Below are 20,874 nucleotides of genomic sequence, written 5' to 3'. Positions count from 1 at the left end.
TCCTTCCTTTTGTCCTGCCTTGGCAGTGGCTGCGGGCCCGGCGGCTAAACAGGTCGTTCGGCGGTAGGAAAGAAACAATGGGGGGTTTTACAAAGGAAGGCAGAAGGATTTCAGCCTCGTTGTCCGGAAAGGAAGAGGAGAAACATAAGGAAACCACGAGGCTGCTTTGCAGGTGCTCTTTCGCAAGCATTGTTCAGAAAAAAAAAAAAAAAAAAAAACGAAAAAAGAAAGAAAGAAAGAAAAAAAAAAAGAAAAAAAAAGGTCACCACCAATAAATAAATAGATAAATAAATAGATAAATAAATAAATAAATAAAACAAATCCCAACAACTGCTTCCCTGTTGTTGGCTTATGTACGGAGCAACGGGGAAGCATGAAAGAAAGCTACCGAGCTGCAGAGGTGAGCAGGAGAGTCCCTACCTTTGTTCTCCATCCAATGCTGCCATTGGCATCGCCCAGGCAGAGCCTGGTGTTAAACACAGGCCTTGTCCACAGTAACAGCTCTTGTGAAGGCAGTAATTATTCAGCTATTGTGGGTCTGGGTTATATTGAAAGAAAAGAGAGAAAGAGAGAAAGAGAGAGAGAGAGAGAGAGAGAGAAAGAAAGAAAGAAAGATAGAGAGAGAGAGAGAGAGAGAAAGAAGGAAAGAAGGAAAGAAAGAAAGAGAAAGAAAGGAAGAAAGGAAGAAAGGAAGAAAGGAAGAAAGGAAGAAAGAAAGAAAGAAAGAAAGGAAGGAAGAAAGAAAGGAAGAAAGAAAGAAAGAGAAAAAGAAAGAGAAAAAGAAAGAAGTGACAGGCAAACTTAGGAAAGTAGAAAATTATATTGCCATGTGTAACATACTCGTAGAATATTCAGCACAAATTATGTGACAGTAGCATTCAAACGCATTGAGCTTCTTTCACATTGAAAAAAAGTGCATCATAAAATGCATCTTACATGACAATATTACCCATTACTTAAGTTATAATCCTGCTAATTTAAACTGAACCAGTTCTCCCCAGCTTTCATCTCAACAAATTTTATAAATAGGAAGAGCTGCACAATGCTGGTAAACTTCAGAGTAAGGTGCTGCCTGACCCAATGTTGTAGTGTCTGTACGGCTACGGGATTACACCTGAAAATGCAATTAGGTATATATGTGTTTGCAGGACAGAAATTTGCCCCCTGACTCTCAGGGTCATGATGTGCATGTGTGTGTAATCCTGCATCCTGGGAGCGGCCCTATTGAACCTAATATTACTTCTCTGGCTCCAAACACAGAATTAAAGTCACAAATCTATCTGTGATCCATCGTGAAGAAAAATAATAATAATAATTATCTAGGTCAATCAAGAAGCAGCCAAGTTTTTTATTATTATTATTTTTAATTTCATACCAAAAAGGAATTTTGCATATAAAAATCCCAATAGCTGTTTATTAACTTTCAGGTTTGTCTGTCAAACTGCATTAGGCAAATTCTTCATTTACAGTGTACACAACATTGTGGCATTTTCTTTGGAGGACGGAGTCACGCAGAGCAGAACCATTTTCTCAGCTATGTATGGCAGCAAGAGGCAATGCAGAATCCTGAACATTTTAAGAAATAACTTAAAACCTCGTGATTAAAACCATCCTCCATGCCTCAGTGTTCAAACTATTCACAGCGTTTTCACATTCTCAGCTCCTTTTGTTTATCTTGCAGCTTCCTCCTGCAGCACAGCGATCTCTTGCAGCACAACAATGGCCATTTACAGAGCAGAACACTCAGGGAAGCATGGCAGGATTTCTGGCTCTGAATGGGGTTTTGTGCACCGCACATCTGCGCGCCGCGATACAGCTGGCGTTTTCTGCAGCAGCAGCAAGCGGGTGGATTTAGCAACACAGTGATGCACTAAATCTTTCCTTGGGCTGGGGCTGAGCCAGCAGCAAAGGAGAATGCTCCTTTTCTATCATGCAGCGTCGGTGCTGAGGAAGAAGCCAGACTTCACGCCTGAGCAATGGGAGCACAGAGGAAGTCAAGCACTGCAGTCACACGGATTTGCGCTGCCCGTAGTTGGCACTCGGGCAAAACTCCAGCAGAGGTCAGCGGAACAGCTGCCAAAAGACTGTGGGGTTAATGCGTGTGGGCCACATTTAAAATGTCACTGAGTATTAATAACGAGGGAAAAAAATACAGAAATGCGTCGGAAGTGAGGGCAAGATGCAAAAAGACAGAAGAGCACCATTGAGACATTGCGTTTGCAGTCAGGGCAGTAAAAACAGAAATGGAAAGAACTGTAAACTGAAACATTTTCACAGTTTTCAGAGGTGTGCCTTTTTGTTCCTCAGAAGAAGCAGCTCCTGTTTAAGTGCCTTCCCCTTCAGTTCTGAAGGTACACTGGGTGGATGCAAGATATTCCTCTTTAAAAAGTCTTTACAATTATGAGTGCAATCAGAAAAGGGAAAGAAGGTGTACTCTACATGGTACATTTAATGCATACTGGCTCCCAGTTTCTGAAAGTATTTAGACATTTGAGGCAGCTTGGGCAGCAAGTGCAATGGGCAGTGAGAACAAGCAGTTCCTGCTCACTGCTGTTTGTGCAAAGGCTACACCCAGGCCCCCATATTAGAGCTCTGGGGAGGATGGGACCATTAGCTTTGAAAAACTGTAATTAGAGAACTATAAAATTATCAGAAAACCAAGCAAGCAGACAGCATATTTAATTATCACAAGGTGTTCCTGTTTGTCTATTTTCTATTATATATTGATGCTGCCAGCTCTTCAAATCACAGACAGCCTTCACAAAACCCCATGAGTTTCACTCAATATCTGCCAGTTAGCAACCAGCAGGTAAGGACCAGCAACCTTTAAAAGAAGGGTACATGATATATGATCCTTGCTGTTTTCACATCCATGCCTTAGCAAAACAAAAAGCATGGGAAGAAGCACTGCCTGCATTCAAGAGAAGACACGCGTGAAGTGCCTTACATATTATTCACTCATTTCAGAAAGGATCTTCAACAAATCTGTGTGCAAGAGGCTATTAAAAATAATAAACCAATATTTGCAGATGAAAGGAGAATGGACAAAGTTATGAATAAAATGCAAGCATTATTTCCACTGCCAATTTTTGTCAGAACTGAGGTCATTGCCAACGTGAACCAAGAAGTTGCTTGTCATTGGGTAAAATTCATTTTCATGTTGTAGGAGAAATACTACATTCTCACATGACTAAAAACAATGTTTTCAGAGAAAATTACATCTCCCAACATTTTTACAAAAGCCATATATGAATATGGAGGGGAGGGAGAAAAACAACAGACGTTTTTAACATTTTAAAAATGAAAATTTTGTTGATTTTTTTTTTTAAATCCCAATCTCCTGTAGACTATATATAAAGATAACAGCATTCTGACCTTCTACTACTCCTGAAAAAGACATGGGCTGTTTCCACAAGATTGCCCGTGGGCCCTCTTGTGAGCTGGTAAGGAACTGCAAAAACCTTTGCATAAGAGTATTTCCTCGTATGAATTTGCACTTATCAACCACTGCAGTTCTATGTAGTGAGCTTGTTTTTTTTTCCTGCAAGCACTCTTATCATCTTAACACTGTGTAAGATACTGTGTAACGGCATCCTAATGGTTTGCCATTAAGGCCTTCATATTTCTATGAAAGCTCTGTAGTGTAGCTGCTCAGTAACATTCAACCAGTGAATAAGTAAAAAAATAATCTGCATCCTAAAAACATTGAACATGTTCATAGAATCATAGAATCATAGAACTGCTCATGTATCAATTTATAGATCAGTCTGTACAGTATACCATATAGTAGTTAACAGCACTCAACATATATATACACCTATATAAAAGTACACATATACACACAATTTTCTTTACAAAATGCACTTCACAACTCAGTGTACTGAGTTACCAGTCCAGAATCATGTCTGCTTTACTCCACACATACTTTCCTCCTCGTTTTAGGAACATCTTCTCATCAAATCCACTGAATTTTACTGCCGCTTCTACACCAACATCCAGGATAGACTTGGAAGGCTCTTTCCGTCCGTTTCTACAGTTTAGAAAACGCATCTGGAAAATCAGTATGAAATAAGTTAGAAAGTTAATTTGTAAAAGCTTAATTTTTCTACAGAATTAAGCAGAATGATCTTGCATTGCAACCCCACAACAGCCTGCGTAAGCATATGAAGAATATCACTGTAGTCCTCAGATGGCTCAGAGGCTCACAGTGAGACACAATGACATACATTAGCAGGAACAAAACCATACCCCAAATCCTGAATATTTAATGCTTTTCTTCAACTGTACATAAAATTAATGTATACTTTGAAACTTAGCTTTCAGGACAAGCTCTATATATTTAAATTACAGGAAGGAGGCAATGATACATATGTACTTTAAGATTTGCAAGATTATGCATGCAAGCCAGTGGCAGTTCCTGCTTAGGTCACACTTACATTCCGTTCTCGACGTGTTTGAGTTGAAGAAACTACACTTGTACTATACAGTAAAAAATATTTTATGGAATGCATAGAAAAAAATTAAACGGGCTATCACTGTTGTACATATAAGTATATATTAGCATGCAAATATTAAGAACAAAACAAAGACTTACATATTCATCCAAAATGAGGTATGAATCTCTCATCTATAATAGATCAAAATAAAATATTAGTACACAAGTGAAAATTCTACTTTCATGAAAGTCAAGGACAAGACAAACAAATTATTCTTTCAAAGCCTGATCCAAGTCTCTGAACCAGAGTAGTGTCTTCCCATGGACTTCAATGAATCTGGATCAAATTTACAGGAGTAAGTAACAGGATTACTGTTATGACTTATCACATGAACAAGCCAGAAACCATTTGAATATGACATCTTAGACGTCAAATTTAAATGTGGGTTTCCAACTGTATTCGGGTGCTCTAAATAATGTTCAAGTTTGCTGATAAGTTTAACATCAGCAAAAATTACAGTTTTGCATTCTAGAATGATTAAGTCATTTGCCAAACAAATGACATGACTATTTAAGCAGGGCTGCTTAATTATCACCTCAGCAGACAGAGATGTCAGTGGTAATCTCCCAGATCAAAAAGCTCTCAGGTCTGCATAAGGAAATAAGCCAGGAGTAGAAATAAGATATACTTCATGAGCTAAATGGGCACCTCCTGTGTATCTCCTACTTGTCTGTCCACCGTCTCCCCCAAAAGAAAATTGCCTTCATAAGTGAAAGGAGAACCAAGAGTACAAATTGTCTTAACTTTGATATTGAACCTTGTCAGACTCCTAGGGGAGGCATATCTAGTTCCACAGGTATTTAGAGTTCACAACTCAACTATAGAAATTTCTGTTTCTACCTTTTTTTGTGCTGATACATTTTATACCCACGTAATTCAGAGGGCCACACAACACTGTGACAGGAATCCCACCAGCTTCCATAGAACTGAGATCAATGATTTTTTACTTTTTAATTAATAACTTCATCCTCATTGAGAAGCCTTAAAGAAAATAAAATACTTTGGTTTCCACCATAACAAAAGCAGGTGCTAAGTCTCACTGTAGCTCTTCTAACCCAATACTAATAGAGAAAGTGCTAATTACCATGACACCCACTAGTTATCAACTACCTTTCCAGCTAGCCACAAAATAATGTTATGAAAGGTCAGTCTCAGTTTTACCTTCTGATTAGATTCAGGTACCAAACAGGAGATATCTTTGTGGCGTTCCAGGAATTGCTCAAAGTCTTCATCGCTGATAACAAATTTATCTGCTTCTCTCAGAGCATCTTCCCCACTGTTCTCTCCTTCAATGATTAGGCACTGGAACACCTGAAAACAAAACACACCATGGTATGATTTTATGACTTTACATGCCTCAAAACACTACAAATACCTTCAATAGTCTTGGTAGCAATATCTTTAATTTTTTTTTCTGTCTGGAGCCACGCTGGTAGAAACTGTGATTACGTGAGTGAATACAATACAAAAGATTTAGCAAATTAACGTTGCATGGTTCTATATGCAATTACACAGTCATGGTTCTTGACCAGATTTCCACATAAATCTTAACTGCTCTAGTCTTAATAAGGGCTCTGATAATCAAAGCCAAAAACAAACTTCTGATTGAACCTCAACTATTATGGTTATATTACAAATACTGGTAAGTGCTATGTGGCATGCAGACTATCAAGTCAATCTGTATTCTTTATTATTTCAATTTGTTATGGAACTGCAAGTTTAGCTAGCTTCAGATGACCAGAAAAAACACAGAGAAGATTTCCCAGAAACATAATGAAAGTTTGTCTACTTAATGAACTCCTTCTACAGGCCAAGTCTTCAAATACATTCGGAATAGACATTAGGGGAAAAGAGATGCCTTTGCCATCAACAGGCTCAAAAACCCCAGTAAGAAAATAGGCCAGGAAGCTTGACAGAATGTTAAAATGTATGTCACATTTTCTTTGTGCTCCTTTAATAAGATCAAGATTTTGCCCATAGTTACTTTTCTTCTGAAAAAAATAGTGAGTGTACACCTATTCCCATGAAGCAAATAGAAATACAGTATCATAGAATAATGAGAAACTATTAGACAAGCCGTCTCCTATTTCTAAGTCACATTATCTTTACCTATATTTAAATGGATAATAACATATCAATTAATACGGTGCTAGTAGACTATAATATAGACATACTGTCCGCTAATACGCTGTAAGAGAACATTAATGTATAAAGTTCTATGCTGCTAATTATATATCATTGTACGCTACCTTCGCTTCATTTTCTCTACACCATCACACATTTTCAAATATTAAAGGCCTTCTGTCTTATTTTTAAAATCATAAAAAAATAGATCTATGTACGGTGAAATAAGAATTTCCTGTAAATATCAAAACAGAGAAGATTCTTGACACACTGAGCTCCATTTAAGTGCAGAATGAGAGACAACCCATCTCAACAACATGTAGCACTGACAAAATGTCCCCTACTATCACCCCAAGCTGGAGTTGGAGCTCTGACCATGGCCATTAGACTTTCAGAGAATTACAGAACCTCATTTCATCACCAGTTTTCTCTGAAGGGTAACCTATAGTGCACACTATTTTCTTACCTTCCAGCGCACAGGATTGAGTGCCTTGATCTGCTCATTCATATCTTCCTCAACATTAAATCTGTTGATCACGGAGTTTATTTTGAAAGCAACAGCATAATCTCGGCACCACTGCCTCAGTTTATGCAGATTTTCCACATGGTTCTTCCTTCCTTGACCACGACCAATTAAAACGTTGACTTCCTCATTAAAACTATCACATGAAATTGCCAGAATGTCTAAATATTCACCTGAAAACAAGTTTCAGAAATCAATAAGCAGTATGTTTTGTTTTTGTTTTTGTTTTTGTTTTTTTCATTTGGAAATTGTTGTAGTCTGCCTAGTTTCACTTCCTCACGATCTATCACCAAGCATCATCCAACTACAGTTCTGTGAAATCATTACATCAACCACAAAAACCACAGCAGTACCATCTTCAAAAGGCACACCACCCTTCTAGCATTATGGAGACAGGCTGAGTTATTTTATTACGCTATTGTACCAGAGAGGCAATAGAACTGACTGCATATATTCAGAATGCGTAATTAACAGTATTTCACTGTAAGTTACTCTTGGTTCATAGGCACTGTAATCATGGAATCATTAAGGTTGGAAGGAAATGACCACTAAGATCATCTGGTCCAACCATGAACACATTTCCACCACGCCCACTAACCACGTCCCTCAGTGCCACATCTCCACACTTCTTGAGCACCTCCAGGAACATCACCTTCCTGGGCACCCCGTTCCAATACCTCACCACTCTGCCTGAGTATAAATCTTTCCTACTATCCAACCTGAAAATGAACTACTAAGAAGCCACTGCCTAGTATCCTTCCAGGAGGCCGCCCCAGTCTGTTTCTCAAACCCTACCAGTGCTCGTTTTGCACAGTGAACTTTTCTTACCATACTTCTTGAACCACCGTTCCCTGATCAGGCTGCCATTGCTCACAATGCTGACGCTTGGCAGTTTCAGCTCCTCTTTGCAGAACTGGACCAGCTGGCCTACAAATTCGCCTCTGTCCTGAAGAAATGGTTCTCCTCCTGAGAAATTTATTTTCTCCATTCCTAGAAAAGGACCAAAGAATGATGTTATGAGCCTGTCTGCCTATTGACCACTACTTTCCAACACCCCAGTCCAGCAATATTATGATATTATGACCGTGGCAGTTACAGAATGACTTAGAACCATAGTCATGTGAGTTGGAAAGGACCTTCAAAGGCCATCTAGTCCAGCACCTCTATAGGGACAGGGAAACCTACAGCTCAGCCAGGTTGCTTAAATCCCCATCCAGCCAGACCCTGAACGTCTCTAGGATTAGGTGTCCACCATGTCTCTGGTCAACCCATCCCAGTGCCACACCATTCTTATAGTAAAAAACTTTTTCCTTATATCCAGTTTAAATCTCCCCTCTTTTATTTTGAAACCTCTTCCCCTTAGTCCTACCACAACAGAACCTGCTAAAGAGACTGACTTATTCAATGTCATTTGGTTCTGCTTATGGTTCCCATGCATCCCTCTCTCTACCTCTCCCAGTGGCCCCTAGACTTACCCGCCTCCTTAAGCATTGCCAGCCCCCGCTTGGCTTCCTCCAGGGGCAGCACGAAGGAGGTCTTGGCCGTGTGGAAGCAGAAACCACACTTGTAGTTGCACTGCCTGGTGAAGTGATAATTGACGCTGGTGGGAGTCGGAACTGTCTCGTCCTTGTTCTCCCGGGGTGCCGCGGGGGTGTCGGGGCCCGACCGCCGCCTCCAGGAGAGCAGAGGCAGAACGAGGGGCGTCAGCCCCCAGCACAGCGCGCTCAGCCGCCCGCGCAGCGCTGCCAGCACCGCCCGCGCCAGGGCCAGCGGCAGGTGATCCAGAACGCCCAGCAGCATAGCTCGGCTCGGTTCGACCAAAAGACGTGCACTGAAGTTCAGCTGGACCGCCTCGATTTGGCTCGACTTGTCCCTGCTGGGTTCGAATCGGCACGGCTCAACTCAGCTTGATCAGTTTAGTCTAGTCTCGGCTCGGCTCGGCTCGGCTCGGCTCGGCTCGGCTCGGCTCGGCTCGGCTTTATGATACTCTGCTCCGTCCGGCTCGGATCTCGCACCGCAGCGAGGAGCCCGGCGCTCCGCTTTATAAGAGCGGCGGCGCAGCCCGCCCCGCCCGCCGCGGCACGGCACCTCACCGCACGGCACGGGGAAGCTCTGGGTTTCGCTTTCCCTTCTCGATGAGAAGAAATTTGGCACCGAGCCCGCTCCTCTCGAGGCTGCGGTGTGGCTGTTGTCACCTCCGTAGGGCCGGGCACTTCCATCACCTGAGGAGTCCTACTGGGTGTGGGCTCTGTGGCTTCAGTTCTTGCAGTGGAAAAGGGAGAGGGAAGGGTGACAGCTGAGCTTGTGTTCTACTGAGCGTGATGAGGCCCTGGCGCAGAGCAGCTATAGATGCCCCATCCTTGGAGGGGTTCAAAGCCAGGTTGGATGGGGCCATCCATTTTGTGGTGGCCAACTCTGCCCACTGCAGAGGATTGGAACTAAATGATCTTAAGGTCCCTTATGACTCAAACCATTTTATGATTCTATGATTCACTCACATCATTACAGAATCACAGAATGGCCCAGTTTGGAAGAGACCTCAAGGATCGTGAAACTCCAGCCCCCTTCCACAGTGAGGCCATCAACCTCCACATTTAATACTAGATCAGATTTTCCAGGGCCCCATCCAACCTAGCCTTGCATGCCTCCAGGGACAGGGAATCCACAACCTCTCTGGGCAGCCTGTCCCAACACCTCACCACTCTCACAGTAAAGAACTTTCCCCTGACATCCAACCTAAAGCTTCCCTCCTTCAACTTAAAACCATTTCCCCTTGTCTTGTCATTACCCTTGTAAAGAGTTGACTCCCCTCCTGTTTATAAGCTCCCTTTAGTTACTGGAAGGCTGCAATGAGGTCACCCCACAGCCTTCTTTTCTCCAAGCTGAACAAGCCCAGCTCCCTCAGCCTGTCTTCGTAGGAGAGGTACTCCGCCCTCTGATCATCTTAGTGGCCCTCCTCTGGACCCTCTCCATCACTCCCTGTCTTTCTTGTACTGGGTGCCCCAGGCCTGGACACAGTACTCCAGATGGGGCCTCATGGGGACAGAGTAGAGAGGGACAATCACCTCCCTCTCCCTGCTGGCCACCCATTTTCTGATGGAGCCTAGGATACCATTTGCTTTCCGAACTGCTACTCTCCTGAAGCTGACCTGGCCCACTAATGGCTGGACCGTAACAGATGGGGTTTCAGCTTTCCTCTTAAGCCAGTGTACAGGTTCTCTATCAGCCATCTTTGCTGGATCCAGGTCAGAAGGGTGGGAAGAGAGTCTTTCTGCTGTGTCTGGTCTTCATAACACCACCTTACAAATGGGTTGTTGCAGTATGACAAGAAACTTCTCAGTTCCTGAGGTTTCCAAAATTGTCTTGGAGTTTATCAACAATGTATTTCAATGAGTTGCCCACACGAGATGTGATCCACATGCCCTTCTAGCTCCTTCAGGTTTGTGTAAGACACAAGCTTAAGGATGAAAGCAGGCTTTTCTGGTATCCTCAGTTCTTCCCTCACTTACATAATCCCCTCCGCTTCATGTTAGAAACTTTCTCACATGTTGTATTTTCTCTACTCCAACTCATATTACTTTCTCACCTAATTTATAACTTACATTCATGTCAAGTTCAGCCAGTGCAACTACAGGGAGCACAACTTTTTCCCTTCCTTGAGTTGAACATCTGTTGTGGGTAAATGTCTGTCAGGGATCAGACAACAGACATCTGTGCGTTGGGCTCTATTTCAGGACTCCTTATCATGAAGAGCCTGCTGATGAGGCCTTCTTGTTTCTGCTACAAGAAGCATAGCGCTTGCAGGTTTTCATGTCATTTTTAATTTAGATTAGATGTTATAGGGAAATTTTTCACTCAGGGGGCAGTGAGGCCGTGGCACAGCTGGTGTGGGTGACCCATCCTTGGAGACACTCAAGGCCAGGTTGGGTGGGCCACCCTGGTGGGGGGTAACCAGTCCACAGCAGGGGGACTGGAACTGAATGATCTTTGAGGTCCTTTCCAACCCAAGCCATTCTATGATTCTGTGATCTTTTGCTGAGAATGTTTGTGGAAGGTAGGCACGAGATCTTAAAGACTTCCAGTAGTGAGTCTCATATGGCAAAATATGCGTCAAAACATGTAATTTCCAAAATCAATTTAATTTTTTAATGATCACCAGTTTATCTCAACACAAGATTTACATCTGTTGCAAAAAGATTCTGAAACAATGTCTGAAGAGTATCAGTAAAGTAAAACATTGGCATTTTTGAACTGGGCTCCTTTTTGAAAGAGGGATCTGTATTTCCAGGGGAAAAAAAAAAAAAGTACAGAGAACTTAACACTGAAGTTTACTCAAGACTTCCTGTTCTTCATAATTTTCTCTGAGCTTTCTTAGGAAATGGCAATTATGAAATCTCTCTCTAATTTTTGCTTCAGCTGAGTGTGTATTCAGATGATGCTCTCTGCATTACATGTAAAGCCTATGTCTGATTGTTACTGCAGTGTAAACCCAGACCTGGATGTGCCCTCTGAGGATGTACAAGTACTAGCAATCTACAGTAAATGTTGCAAGCAATGGCTGATTTTCTGGCCTATAGCCTTCAAGAGGAGGTTCAGAAAAGCACAGTGGTCTCTGTAAGTGGCAGGAGATCTGGTTCCCTCCCTCTGTTCCTGACAGCACTCTTGCAGTGAGAGAATGGCATCCCAGAACCCCGTGTGTTTCAGTTCCTCAGGTATGCATCAAAGATATTTTCAATGTACACATAATATTTCAGAAATGTTTGAATGCTGCTATTAATGGCAAACTGGGTGGCACATAGACTCATGACTGGCATAGAAGAATCCAGCAGGATATACGTGGCTAATACTGCTGTGCTTCCTTTTTTGCTAGAAAAGCAGAACTTGAAAATAATGTTCCAGGAGAATAGTGCTTTTCACATAGTTAGCACATTTGCTCTTCAGCATCATTTCCTGCTGTACAAAAGACAAAATGATAAAGGTACGGTTGAAGAAAGTGAAAAATGTTTAGTATAAGTTAATTTCGAAACAGATTTATACTCTCTACATTGATTCTAAACACAAAGATCTGCCTTGGAGAAAAAAAAAAGGCAACTCCATTCTCCTCTGTTTTTACCTGGCTATTTCTGTATAATTTGTTGTGAAGTACCTGAAATCTTGCACAAAGACAGTTTTAAGTAGTTAGCCAAGAGAACAGAAAGTCACACATAAAAGTGATCTCTTAAACATACTATTAAAAGGAAAAGAAGCACTGGCTGCTTGGCTCTGGAATGCTTGTGAACTGGGTCAGATCAGTGTGGTGGGAGGGGAAAATGGAAAATGGAAAATGAAAGTAAACACTGAGTTATCAGGGAAAGGCAGCAGTGCTATCGGGAAATAAGGAAAACAGACAAGCAAGGAACCAGAGAAGTCAATGAGGGCAGGTTTTCAAGCAAAACTTGGCTGTGAGTCAAAGAGCTGAATGAACAAAAGAGAAGTAGCAGAGAAGCTTCAGTGTAAGGAAGTATAACACAGTGCACATATGAAAAAAAAATAATCGAAACTACATTTGCATAATGGTAAGCTCCATGGTTATACTTCCACCTGAGGAAAGACACCTCAGAGTTCAGTTACCCTCCTGAAACCACTGGCTCTGTAGGAGGCAGCAGCCAAAACAAAGTCAACGAAAACTTAATACCAAACATCGAGAATAAGAGAGATGGCATTAATTTGCTGTTCTGTGCAAACTGGGCACATAGAGCTATACTTTGAGAAGTGGTACAATTCTGGTCCACACAACTTAGTAGAACCTCATGGTGTTAAAGTTGTCCTTGGAACCAAATGAGCAAGGGGGCTGATCAGCAGGCAGGGCTCTCACTTCTGTATGACAAACCTGAGGGGGAAATCTGAGTCAGCTTTACAAAATCATGAAGGTGGTAAATAAGTTGAGTGTTGAATCGTTATTTACCAAAGTCAGCTATTTTATAAGTAGAGGGCACTTACTGAAAGAAGTAGGATATGAGCTTAAAGTTCAAACTCCTGAGGAATCTCTTACAGAGTGTACTCTCTTTTATATTCTGTATTTACTTAGCTCTGGTGAGGCCGCACCTCAAATACTATGTTCAGTATTGGGTGCCTCACTACAAGAAAGACTTTGAGGTCCTGGAGGGTGTTCAGAGAAGGGCAACAAAGCTGTGAGGAATCTAGAGCACAAGTCCTGTGGGGAGTGGCTGAAAGACCTGGGATTGTTCAGTCTGGAAAGGAGGAGGCTCAGGGGAGACCTTATCACTCTCTACAACTGCATGAAAGGAGTTTGTGCTGAGTTGGGGTTCAGCCTCTTCTCATGCATACCACTGATAGGATGAGAGAGAATGGCCTCAAGTTGTGCCAGAGAAGGTCCAATTTAGATATTAGGAAACACTTCTTCTCAGAAAGAGTGGTGAGGCACTGGCACAGGCTGCCCAGGGAAGTAGTGGATTTATCATCCCTGTAGGTGCTCAAGAAACGTGGAGAAGTGGCTCTGAGGGACATGGTTAGTAGGCATGGTGGAGGTGAGTTGACAGTGGAATTAGATGATCTCAGACTTCTTTTCCAACCTTAATGATTCTATTCTAGGATTCTATGATACTCAGAAGTCAACTTGGGTATCTCCAAGGTGCAGTTTTCCAGCTATTTAAAGGGCAAAATGGGACTGCTTCAGATTCTCCTATTTTACAAGATAAATATTTCAAAAAGCACAAAATCCGTATTTTGGACAGTGTCACAGCAGCTATCAAGAATCATGTAATCATAGATGGTCCTGAGTTGGAAGGGACCCACAAGGATCATTAAGTCCAACTCCTCGCTCCACACCGGAGCACCCAAAATCCAACTCTATGCTTGAGGGCGGTGTCCAAACGCTCCTTGAACTCCGGCACTCGGGGCCGTGCCCACTGCCCTGGGCAGCCTTTCCATGCCCACTGCCCTCCGGTGCAGAGTCTGTCCCTAACCCCTACCTGACCCTCCCCTGAAGCAGCTCCATGCCGTTCCCTCGGGTTTATCACTGGTCATCAGAGAGAGGATATCAGAAACAAACAAAAAAACGTCTGTCGCTATCTTTTTTTCACTTTCACTTCCACCCCAGCCACGCTCAGCCTGCACGTAGCATTTTCCCGCTGGGAGCACTCCCGCGATCCACCAAACGAGGGGAGGAGGAGCAGAAAACCCTTCCCCCAGAGACGCAGCCCTTGCTTTTCCTCACAGACACGAGTTAGTTTCGTTTCTCGCCGGCACCGCGACGGCCCGCCCCCTTCCGCGCCCGCTCCGGTGTGGCAGTGGCAGCGGCAGCGGCAGCGGGCGGCGATGCTGCCAGGCTGCACCTCGGGGCCGCCGGGCCCCCTCTGTCGCGCTCTGCCCGCCGCCGCCCCAGCCGTCCGCCGCCGCCTGCGGGAGGTGAGCTCCAGGGGGACTGCGGGGCGCACCGTTCCGTGGGGTTGGCAGGCAGGTACGAAGGTTTAACTCTCTCCCGCAGTGCGCGGCGCGGATTCCGGAGGCTGGATCGGTGCTGGACATCCTGGAGAAGTGCCCCGAGGGTCAGCGGAAGGGAGAGTTTCCCGTCGTGGTGTTTGAGGGGCTGGATGCCACAGGTAGGAGCGTGGTGTGGGTGAAGAGCAGTAGGAGTTGTTGGGAAGAATAACTGCTATGGCTTTGAGACACACCTAAATTATATTCAAAAAAATCAAAAGCTCAAAAATTCAGAAAATCCTGTAGACTTATGACATGAATAGTTAGCCATTATAAATACCAGTCTACCTTCCCTCATTTACTGATTTTCATTCTATGGTTCAATTCTTCTTCTATGTAGATGAAGAAACACAAAGTGTGTTGTGCTGGAAATTGTAGTTCTTGTGCAGATTATGAAGAATATTTTGTTGACGAGTAAACTCAACTACTGGTGCTAAAGTAGTGGTGGGCTGGGAAACTGGCAACAGTTTGTCACAGGGAGAAGTATGAGTTGCTTCTGAATAACTTTGTTTTCTGTATTTTTGTCAAACAGAACTGAAAATTGCTTATAAAAAGCAAGATTGGTTGATAGTATTGTATGCGACACAGATTGTTGCGTAGAAAAATACTGTAAATGGATATATAGAGAAATTGGTATTCATAATGCATTTAAAGGAGTGAATCTAGAGAACTGGTGGAAGGGAAGAGGAGGTCCAGAGAGATGAAAGTGGAGTAATTAATAACCTTTGAGTCAAGCTCATAAGCACTTTCCACCAAAAGCCTTATCACAAGGTATTCAGGCTACACCGGTGTCAGAACAAGTACTCCAAGTAAAAAAAGAAAAGCACTTTTCAGTTTTTAAAATTCAGCTGCATCTGGAGTGATATATAACAAATGTTTCCTTTTGTAAATGAAATGCAGGCAAAACCACAGTAACACAGTCAGTTAAAGATGCCCTGGGCGCCGTTCTGTTAAGGTCTCCGCCAGCTTGCATCAGCCAGTGGAGGACAATATTTGATGAAGAGCCAACACCCATTAGAAGGGCCTTTTATGCTGCGGGCAACTACATCCTTGCTTCAGAAATAGCGAAAGCATCCACTCAGGCACCTGTGATTGTAGACAGGTTTGTATATTTAAGAAGTCCACTTACATCAGTATCATCATCCGGTTGCTCAGTGGAAAGAAAGAAAAGAAAGGAAAAGAAAGAAGAAAGGGAAGGGGAGGGGAGGGAAGAGAAGGGAAAGGAAAGGAAAGGAAAGGAAAAAGGGAAGAAAAGAGAAAAGAAAAGTTGCAAGGGACCTTAAGGGATCATTGAGTCCAACTGCCACTTCAAGTCAGTGCCAACTAAATGTTAAAGCACATTACTGAGAGCATTGTCCAAATGTTTATTGAACACTGGCAAGCATGAAGCATCAGCCACCTCTCTTATTCTTAATAAGGGCAGTCTGTATGTACTTTGGAACCCCACACATGTTTCAATAGACTATGACCTCCTCCCCTTCCACTGCCCAGAATTTGTTTGTGTATCTGTGAGTGGTATTTTTAACCAGCCTTAAAAACGGAAATGTGAACAGCGTAGTACCTCATAGTGGTGGGAATGTTAATCACTAGCGAAATGGGCAACCATTAATAAAGATAATCTTCATTAACATGTGGTTGAAGACCGCGTTTGCTACCAAATTTGCTGCATATAGTGGTATAGAAATCACAAAACAAAACTGGTTATTGGATTTGAAAATATTATGTAACACTCTCTATTTTGTCCCTCTCATTGTATGAGAAGACTTTATTTTGATAGGAGTATCTGGAACATTTTACCTAATGTGTAGCTTCTGCCATACCTTTTAATTCATAATTCACAATGATTCTGACCTTTATAGAGTAATATTGCAATTCTGGAAGACACAGAATTGTTCTCTATAGCTGCCTTCAAACTCCCAGCATCAACTACGTAGTCATTCTTTTACTTGTGGTTATCATAGAATCAGCAGCATAGAATCATATAGTTGGACGGGACCCTTAAAGATCATCTCATCCAACTCCCTTGCAATGAACAGGGACACCTACAGCTAGATCAGGTTGCTCAGAGCCCCACCTATCCTGACCTGGATGAGGCATCTACCACCTCTCATGGCAACATGTTATATTGACACTTGCCTCCTCTGTTATTGAAGAATCTGTGTCTATTCTAAAATGTCTTTCTGTTCCTTCTGTATTTTCCTGACAGGTATTGGCATAGCACAGCTGCTTATACAGTAGCCACTGAAACAGATGGGAACATCCAGAATCTTCCACCAGATCACGATGCCGTGTATAAGTGGCCTGAAGACCTGCTCAAACCCGATCTTGTTCTTCTCCTAACTGTCAGCCCTGAGGAGCGAGCCCGGAGGCTTGAGGCTCGAGGGCTGGAGAGAACAAAGGAAGAGGCTGAACTGGAAGCTAACAGCTTGTTTCGACAAAGGTATACTTTAATGAAGGGAAGAGGATGGAGGCAGTCTTGGTTCCTGTGGAATCAGTAACAAAATGTCCTGCTTATGTTACTGGGACAAGGATTCCCGTATCTCTACATTTTGTGGAGGTTTTATTTATTTATTTATTTATTTAAAAAAGATTCATGGCTGATAAGGCAGGTAAATCTTGTCATTTTTAATTAAACATGTTTGAAAGCTACAGGTGAATAATTTCAGTCTCCCATATAGCCAGCATAGTCAGTGCAGCCTTCAGTGTGATTCAGCTGGGCAGATGCTAGGAAACCAGTGATATAAGAATAAATATCTAGAGCCATCTGAGGTATTCTAGGGCATCTTCAAGATGCTGACAGGTATGACACATAACCTGTGGACCCTTTCTGGGTCAGCAGCTGGAAGCTAAATGAGATTAGACCACGTCGTCTCAAGCAGCACTTGATACACACATTTAGGCACCTGAATTGCACCCTAGATATCCTACTTCAGGGTGAGCTGAATTGCTGTCTAGGCACCACCAAATGCATTGAGGACATAATCTTTTTCTGCAGTGAGAGCTTGAATAACTAGTGCTCTTGGAAGTACTTCCACATCAACAGTTGAATGTAGGTGTCCATATACACAAATCTCAAAGCTGAAACTTACCTCTAGAGTTTTAGCATTTATATTGATGGCACATTTTAAAAAATATATTTCTTAATTTTGACAGAGGCTCTGTGCAGACATACAGTTCACACAGCGGGGCCTATGTGAGGATGGGTGTACTGAGAGAAAATGATACCATTTAAAGATCATAGACTCATAGAATCATAGAATTTCTCAGGTTGGAAAAGACCTTAAAGATCATCGAGTCCAACCACAACCTAACCATACTACCCTAACAAACAACCCTCTGCTAAATTATGCCCATGAGCACCACATCCAAACAGTTTTTAAACACATCCAAGGATGGTGACTCAACCACTTCCCTGGAGACCCTATGCCAGTGCTTAACAACCCTTTCTGTAAAGAGGTTTTTCCTGATATCCAACCTAAACCTCTCCTGGCACAACTTGAGGCCATTCCCCCTCATCCTGTCACCTGTCACCAGTGAGAAGAGACCAACCCCACTCTCACTGCAGTCACCTTTCAGGTATTGGAAGAGAGCAATAAGGTCTCCTCTCAGCCTCCTCTTCCCCAGACTAAACAGCCCCAATTCCTTCAGTCGCTCAGTCTTTCATGTTTTAATTCTGTTGCTTCTTGTTTCCTCCAGAAAACCTTTGGTTATTCTGCTGGTTAATTATATCAGCCGGGATGGGAGAACATTCAGAGTTGTTTGATTCATCTTACGACTTGCGGCCTAAATGTTAGACATTAATAATTCTTGTGGGAACTGATGAAGTGATAGTCACATCCCCGTTCACATCCTCAGAGACTAAATGAGAATATTATGCATTATGAGAAGGCTTCTATTCTGCCTAGGCATGGAGGTTTTCATCCCATGTTTCATGCCATTATTCATCTAGTTAGCAAAGCTAATCAGAGGAAAGAGTTAAATGATGTGTGAACTCTGTAGTCTTTCTCCAGTTCTCCAGTGACTCTAAGCTGACATCAATCAGTGGGCATACCATTGCCATGCCGTATAGTTCAGAGGCACATTGACAGGCTCCAGATAAATTAACTCAGGTGTTAGAAGCAGAATGCCCACTGTATGGCTGTTCTGGACAGTTTCTAGAGCTAAGCCATAAAGAAAGAAATACATCAGTGTCATGCCATGTGAATATTGTTATGGATCTGACAATCACTGTCAAGGAAACTATGCATTCTGAGGTTTTCCTAATGGTTCATTGCTCTTTGCAGTAGATTTCATACTTAGCTTCATATTACATTTTTTTCCATTGTCTCTGTGGTGCCAGCACTTTCTTCTGAGATCGATGAGTAATGCCACTTAACATCCCTGCAATTTGCTTTATTACTCTTGTTTTAAAATAGAATTGAAGAGTCGTACAGAAGGATGGTGAATCCTGCGTGCCAAGAGGTTGATGCCAGTCCCTCCAAGGAAGAGGTTTTCAAGACAGTGCTGCAACTAATTAAAAAACACTGTGCCTTGTGAAAGCAACTTCTTTTTATTAACACTTAAAATATACTTTTTACTGTCACTTTATTTCTGCTAGCTCAAAATGCCCTATGATGTACTTTGTTCCCTAGAAGAACCTTTTATTTCTTCTGCCAAAAGCAATCTGGTCAGGTTATCAGTTTCACTGATGTCTACTGCACTTTTATGTATGAAGCAAAATAACACTCACATGTTGTTCAGCATTCCTGGTAAAACCACAAGCCTACCACAGTCTTACACAAAGTACGTGAGAGCGCTCTCTGACACTGCGACATTTCAAGATGCTGTCAGGTTGTATCATCATCATGATGAGAACTTGTTCCTGCCTTCACTGTGTACCAGAATTCACTGATTGCAGCAGGAGCATGAGATGTGCAAGGAGAGGATAAAATGTAATCCAGCAGTAAAGCAATGAGACAATCATAACACTTGGGAACAACCCGATGTTGCTTACTGGAATAGAGGATGAGCTGCTGTGATAAACGTCCTGTAAGAACTGTCTCATAAATATGGGTAGTAAGTACCTGGGACTGTAAGGAATACAGTCCATGCCTGTCAACATATGCAAATGAAATGTCAATTCATTTCAGAGGGAAAAAAGAGAACACTGACATATTAGAAGCAGAGACCTGAGGAGAACACGAGATTAAAAACACTGGTTAAATGCTTGTTAAAATATCTTTCTACAAAGTATTTTGTCTATCCTATAGGTTTGCCAGTGTAAGTTTTTGTTCTTTTTGAGAGAATGTGAAGTGACAAAATGCAGAGAATTGGAGCAATGAGGATGGTAGTACTTTGATTTTACTTGTATGGTTGTTTTTTTCCCACATGTTGAATATAAAAGCAGGCTACCAGCAAGACTTCAGCTCTGCAAAGGCTTATTTTTATGTACATTGGTTTCACTGTTGCTCATAACTATAAAACAAAACATATGGATAAGCCTTTGGGGGTGTCAGAAGTGAACTGCAATTCCAGAAAGAAACACTAATAAAATGCAATTTGATTTAAAACACTGTGCTTACTTTCCTGTGTTATACAAGTAAAATTATGAACAAATCTATCTTGTAAATTAAAATGAGTAGTATTGCATTGGTTATATTCAATCTTTATATAGATGGTGATAGAATAACTTCCAAACCCAATTATTTTAATGTAAATAAGTTTTATTCATGCATTCTTTTATCTTTGTTAGTATACACCTTTAATGTAATGTATTTATACATACTGATAATGTATGCTGCTTGGCTTGGTGTGTTATTCTGAATAACAGTAGCCTCGGGATCTGCTGTGCATGTAGGCTGGAAATACATCCTTGAGGACCATATACTTATGAAGCATCCAGATATTCAGTTATCCTCAGATAGAGGAATTCCACATGTGGAGAACATCACTGCACATGGATTGCTAGGCTACCAATAAATAATACACCTGACCTAAGCATTCTGTAGCTTTTCCAGGTGAGAGAGTACCTGGCCTGAAGAACACTGAACATTTCATGCCAAGCAGGAGTTTTGTCTACTTGCCGAGTTGTGAACTGTTTTGCTGGGAAGTTTAATGGCCACAAGAGGTCAGGATTTTGATTTCAGCACTTAAAGATCTGAAGCTCCAAACAGTATAATGCAGATTGAGGAATTTAGGCTAAATCTTAGTAGATCAAATTGGTTTTTTTTTCATCTTTGGAACATGATCCAAGAAAGACTGGGGATGGGCCCA

At 42.2% G+C, this 20,874-nt stretch overlaps 2 protein-coding genes across 2 annotated transcripts; one reads left to right on the top strand and one right to left on the bottom strand.

Annotated features, from left to right (window-relative positions):
- Nucleotides 1–1,320: 1,320 nt before the first annotated feature.
- On the bottom strand, nt 1,321–9,161 carry RSAD2 (radical S-adenosyl methionine domain containing 2). The gene is made up of 6 exons (NM_001318443.2): nt 8,619–9,161; nt 7,972–8,133; nt 7,087–7,316; nt 5,658–5,807; nt 4,595–4,627; nt 1,321–4,050 (listed from the first exon to the last, which is right to left on the bottom strand). The coding sequence occupies exons 1-6, from the start codon at nt 8,941–8,943 to the stop codon at nt 3,886–3,888; spliced, it is 1,065 nt and encodes a 354-aa protein (NP_001305372.2). The 5' UTR covers nt 8,944–9,161; the 3' UTR covers nt 1,321–3,885.
- A 4,500-nt stretch (nt 9,162–13,661) lies between these two features.
- CMPK2 (cytidine/uridine monophosphate kinase 2) lies at nt 13,662–20,171 on the top strand. The gene is made up of 6 exons (XM_015284945.4): nt 13,662–13,670; nt 14,362–14,550; nt 14,630–14,744; nt 15,523–15,724; nt 16,829–17,062; nt 19,038–20,171. The coding sequence occupies exons 1-6, from the start codon at nt 13,662–13,664 to the stop codon at nt 19,156–19,158; spliced, it is 870 nt and encodes a 289-aa protein (XP_015140431.3). The 3' UTR covers nt 19,159–20,171.
- The last annotated feature ends 703 nt before the right edge of the window (nt 20,172–20,874 follow it).

The sequence above is a fragment of the Gallus gallus genome, chromosome 3 (assembly GCF_016699485.2).
Source record: "Gallus gallus isolate bGalGal1 chromosome 3, bGalGal1.mat.broiler.GRCg7b, whole genome shotgun sequence".
NCBI classification, from domain to species: domain Eukaryota; kingdom Metazoa; phylum Chordata; class Aves; order Galliformes; family Phasianidae; genus Gallus; species Gallus gallus.
Note: the sequence above shows the minus strand (reverse complement) of the source record. Positions and strands in the feature narration are given on the sequence as shown.

Bases quoted from the DNA above. Each gene is read 5' to 3' on its own strand.
- RSAD2 (NM_001318443.2), bottom strand. From the start codon at position 8,943: ATGCTGCTGGGCGTTCTGGATCACCTGCCGCTGGCCCTGGCGCGGGCG. The intron at 8,134-8,618 runs GTAAGTCTAGGG...GTCCTTTTCTAG, and splicing joins GGCAATGCTTAAGGAGGCGG to GAATGGAGAAAATAAATTTC. The intron at 5,808-7,086 runs GTAAGAAAATAG...TTTTGTTTTCAG, and splicing joins TCAATCCTGTGCGCTGGAAG to GTGTTCCAGTGCCTAATCAT.
- CMPK2 (XM_015284945.4), top strand. The intron at 14,551-14,629 runs GTGAGCTCCAGG...TCTCTCCCGCAG, and splicing joins TCCGCCGCCGCCTGCGGGAG to TGCGCGGCGCGGATTCCGGA. The intron at 14,745-15,522 runs GTAGGAGCGTGG...AATGAAATGCAG, and splicing joins TGAGGGGCTGGATGCCACAG to GCAAAACCACAGTAACACAG.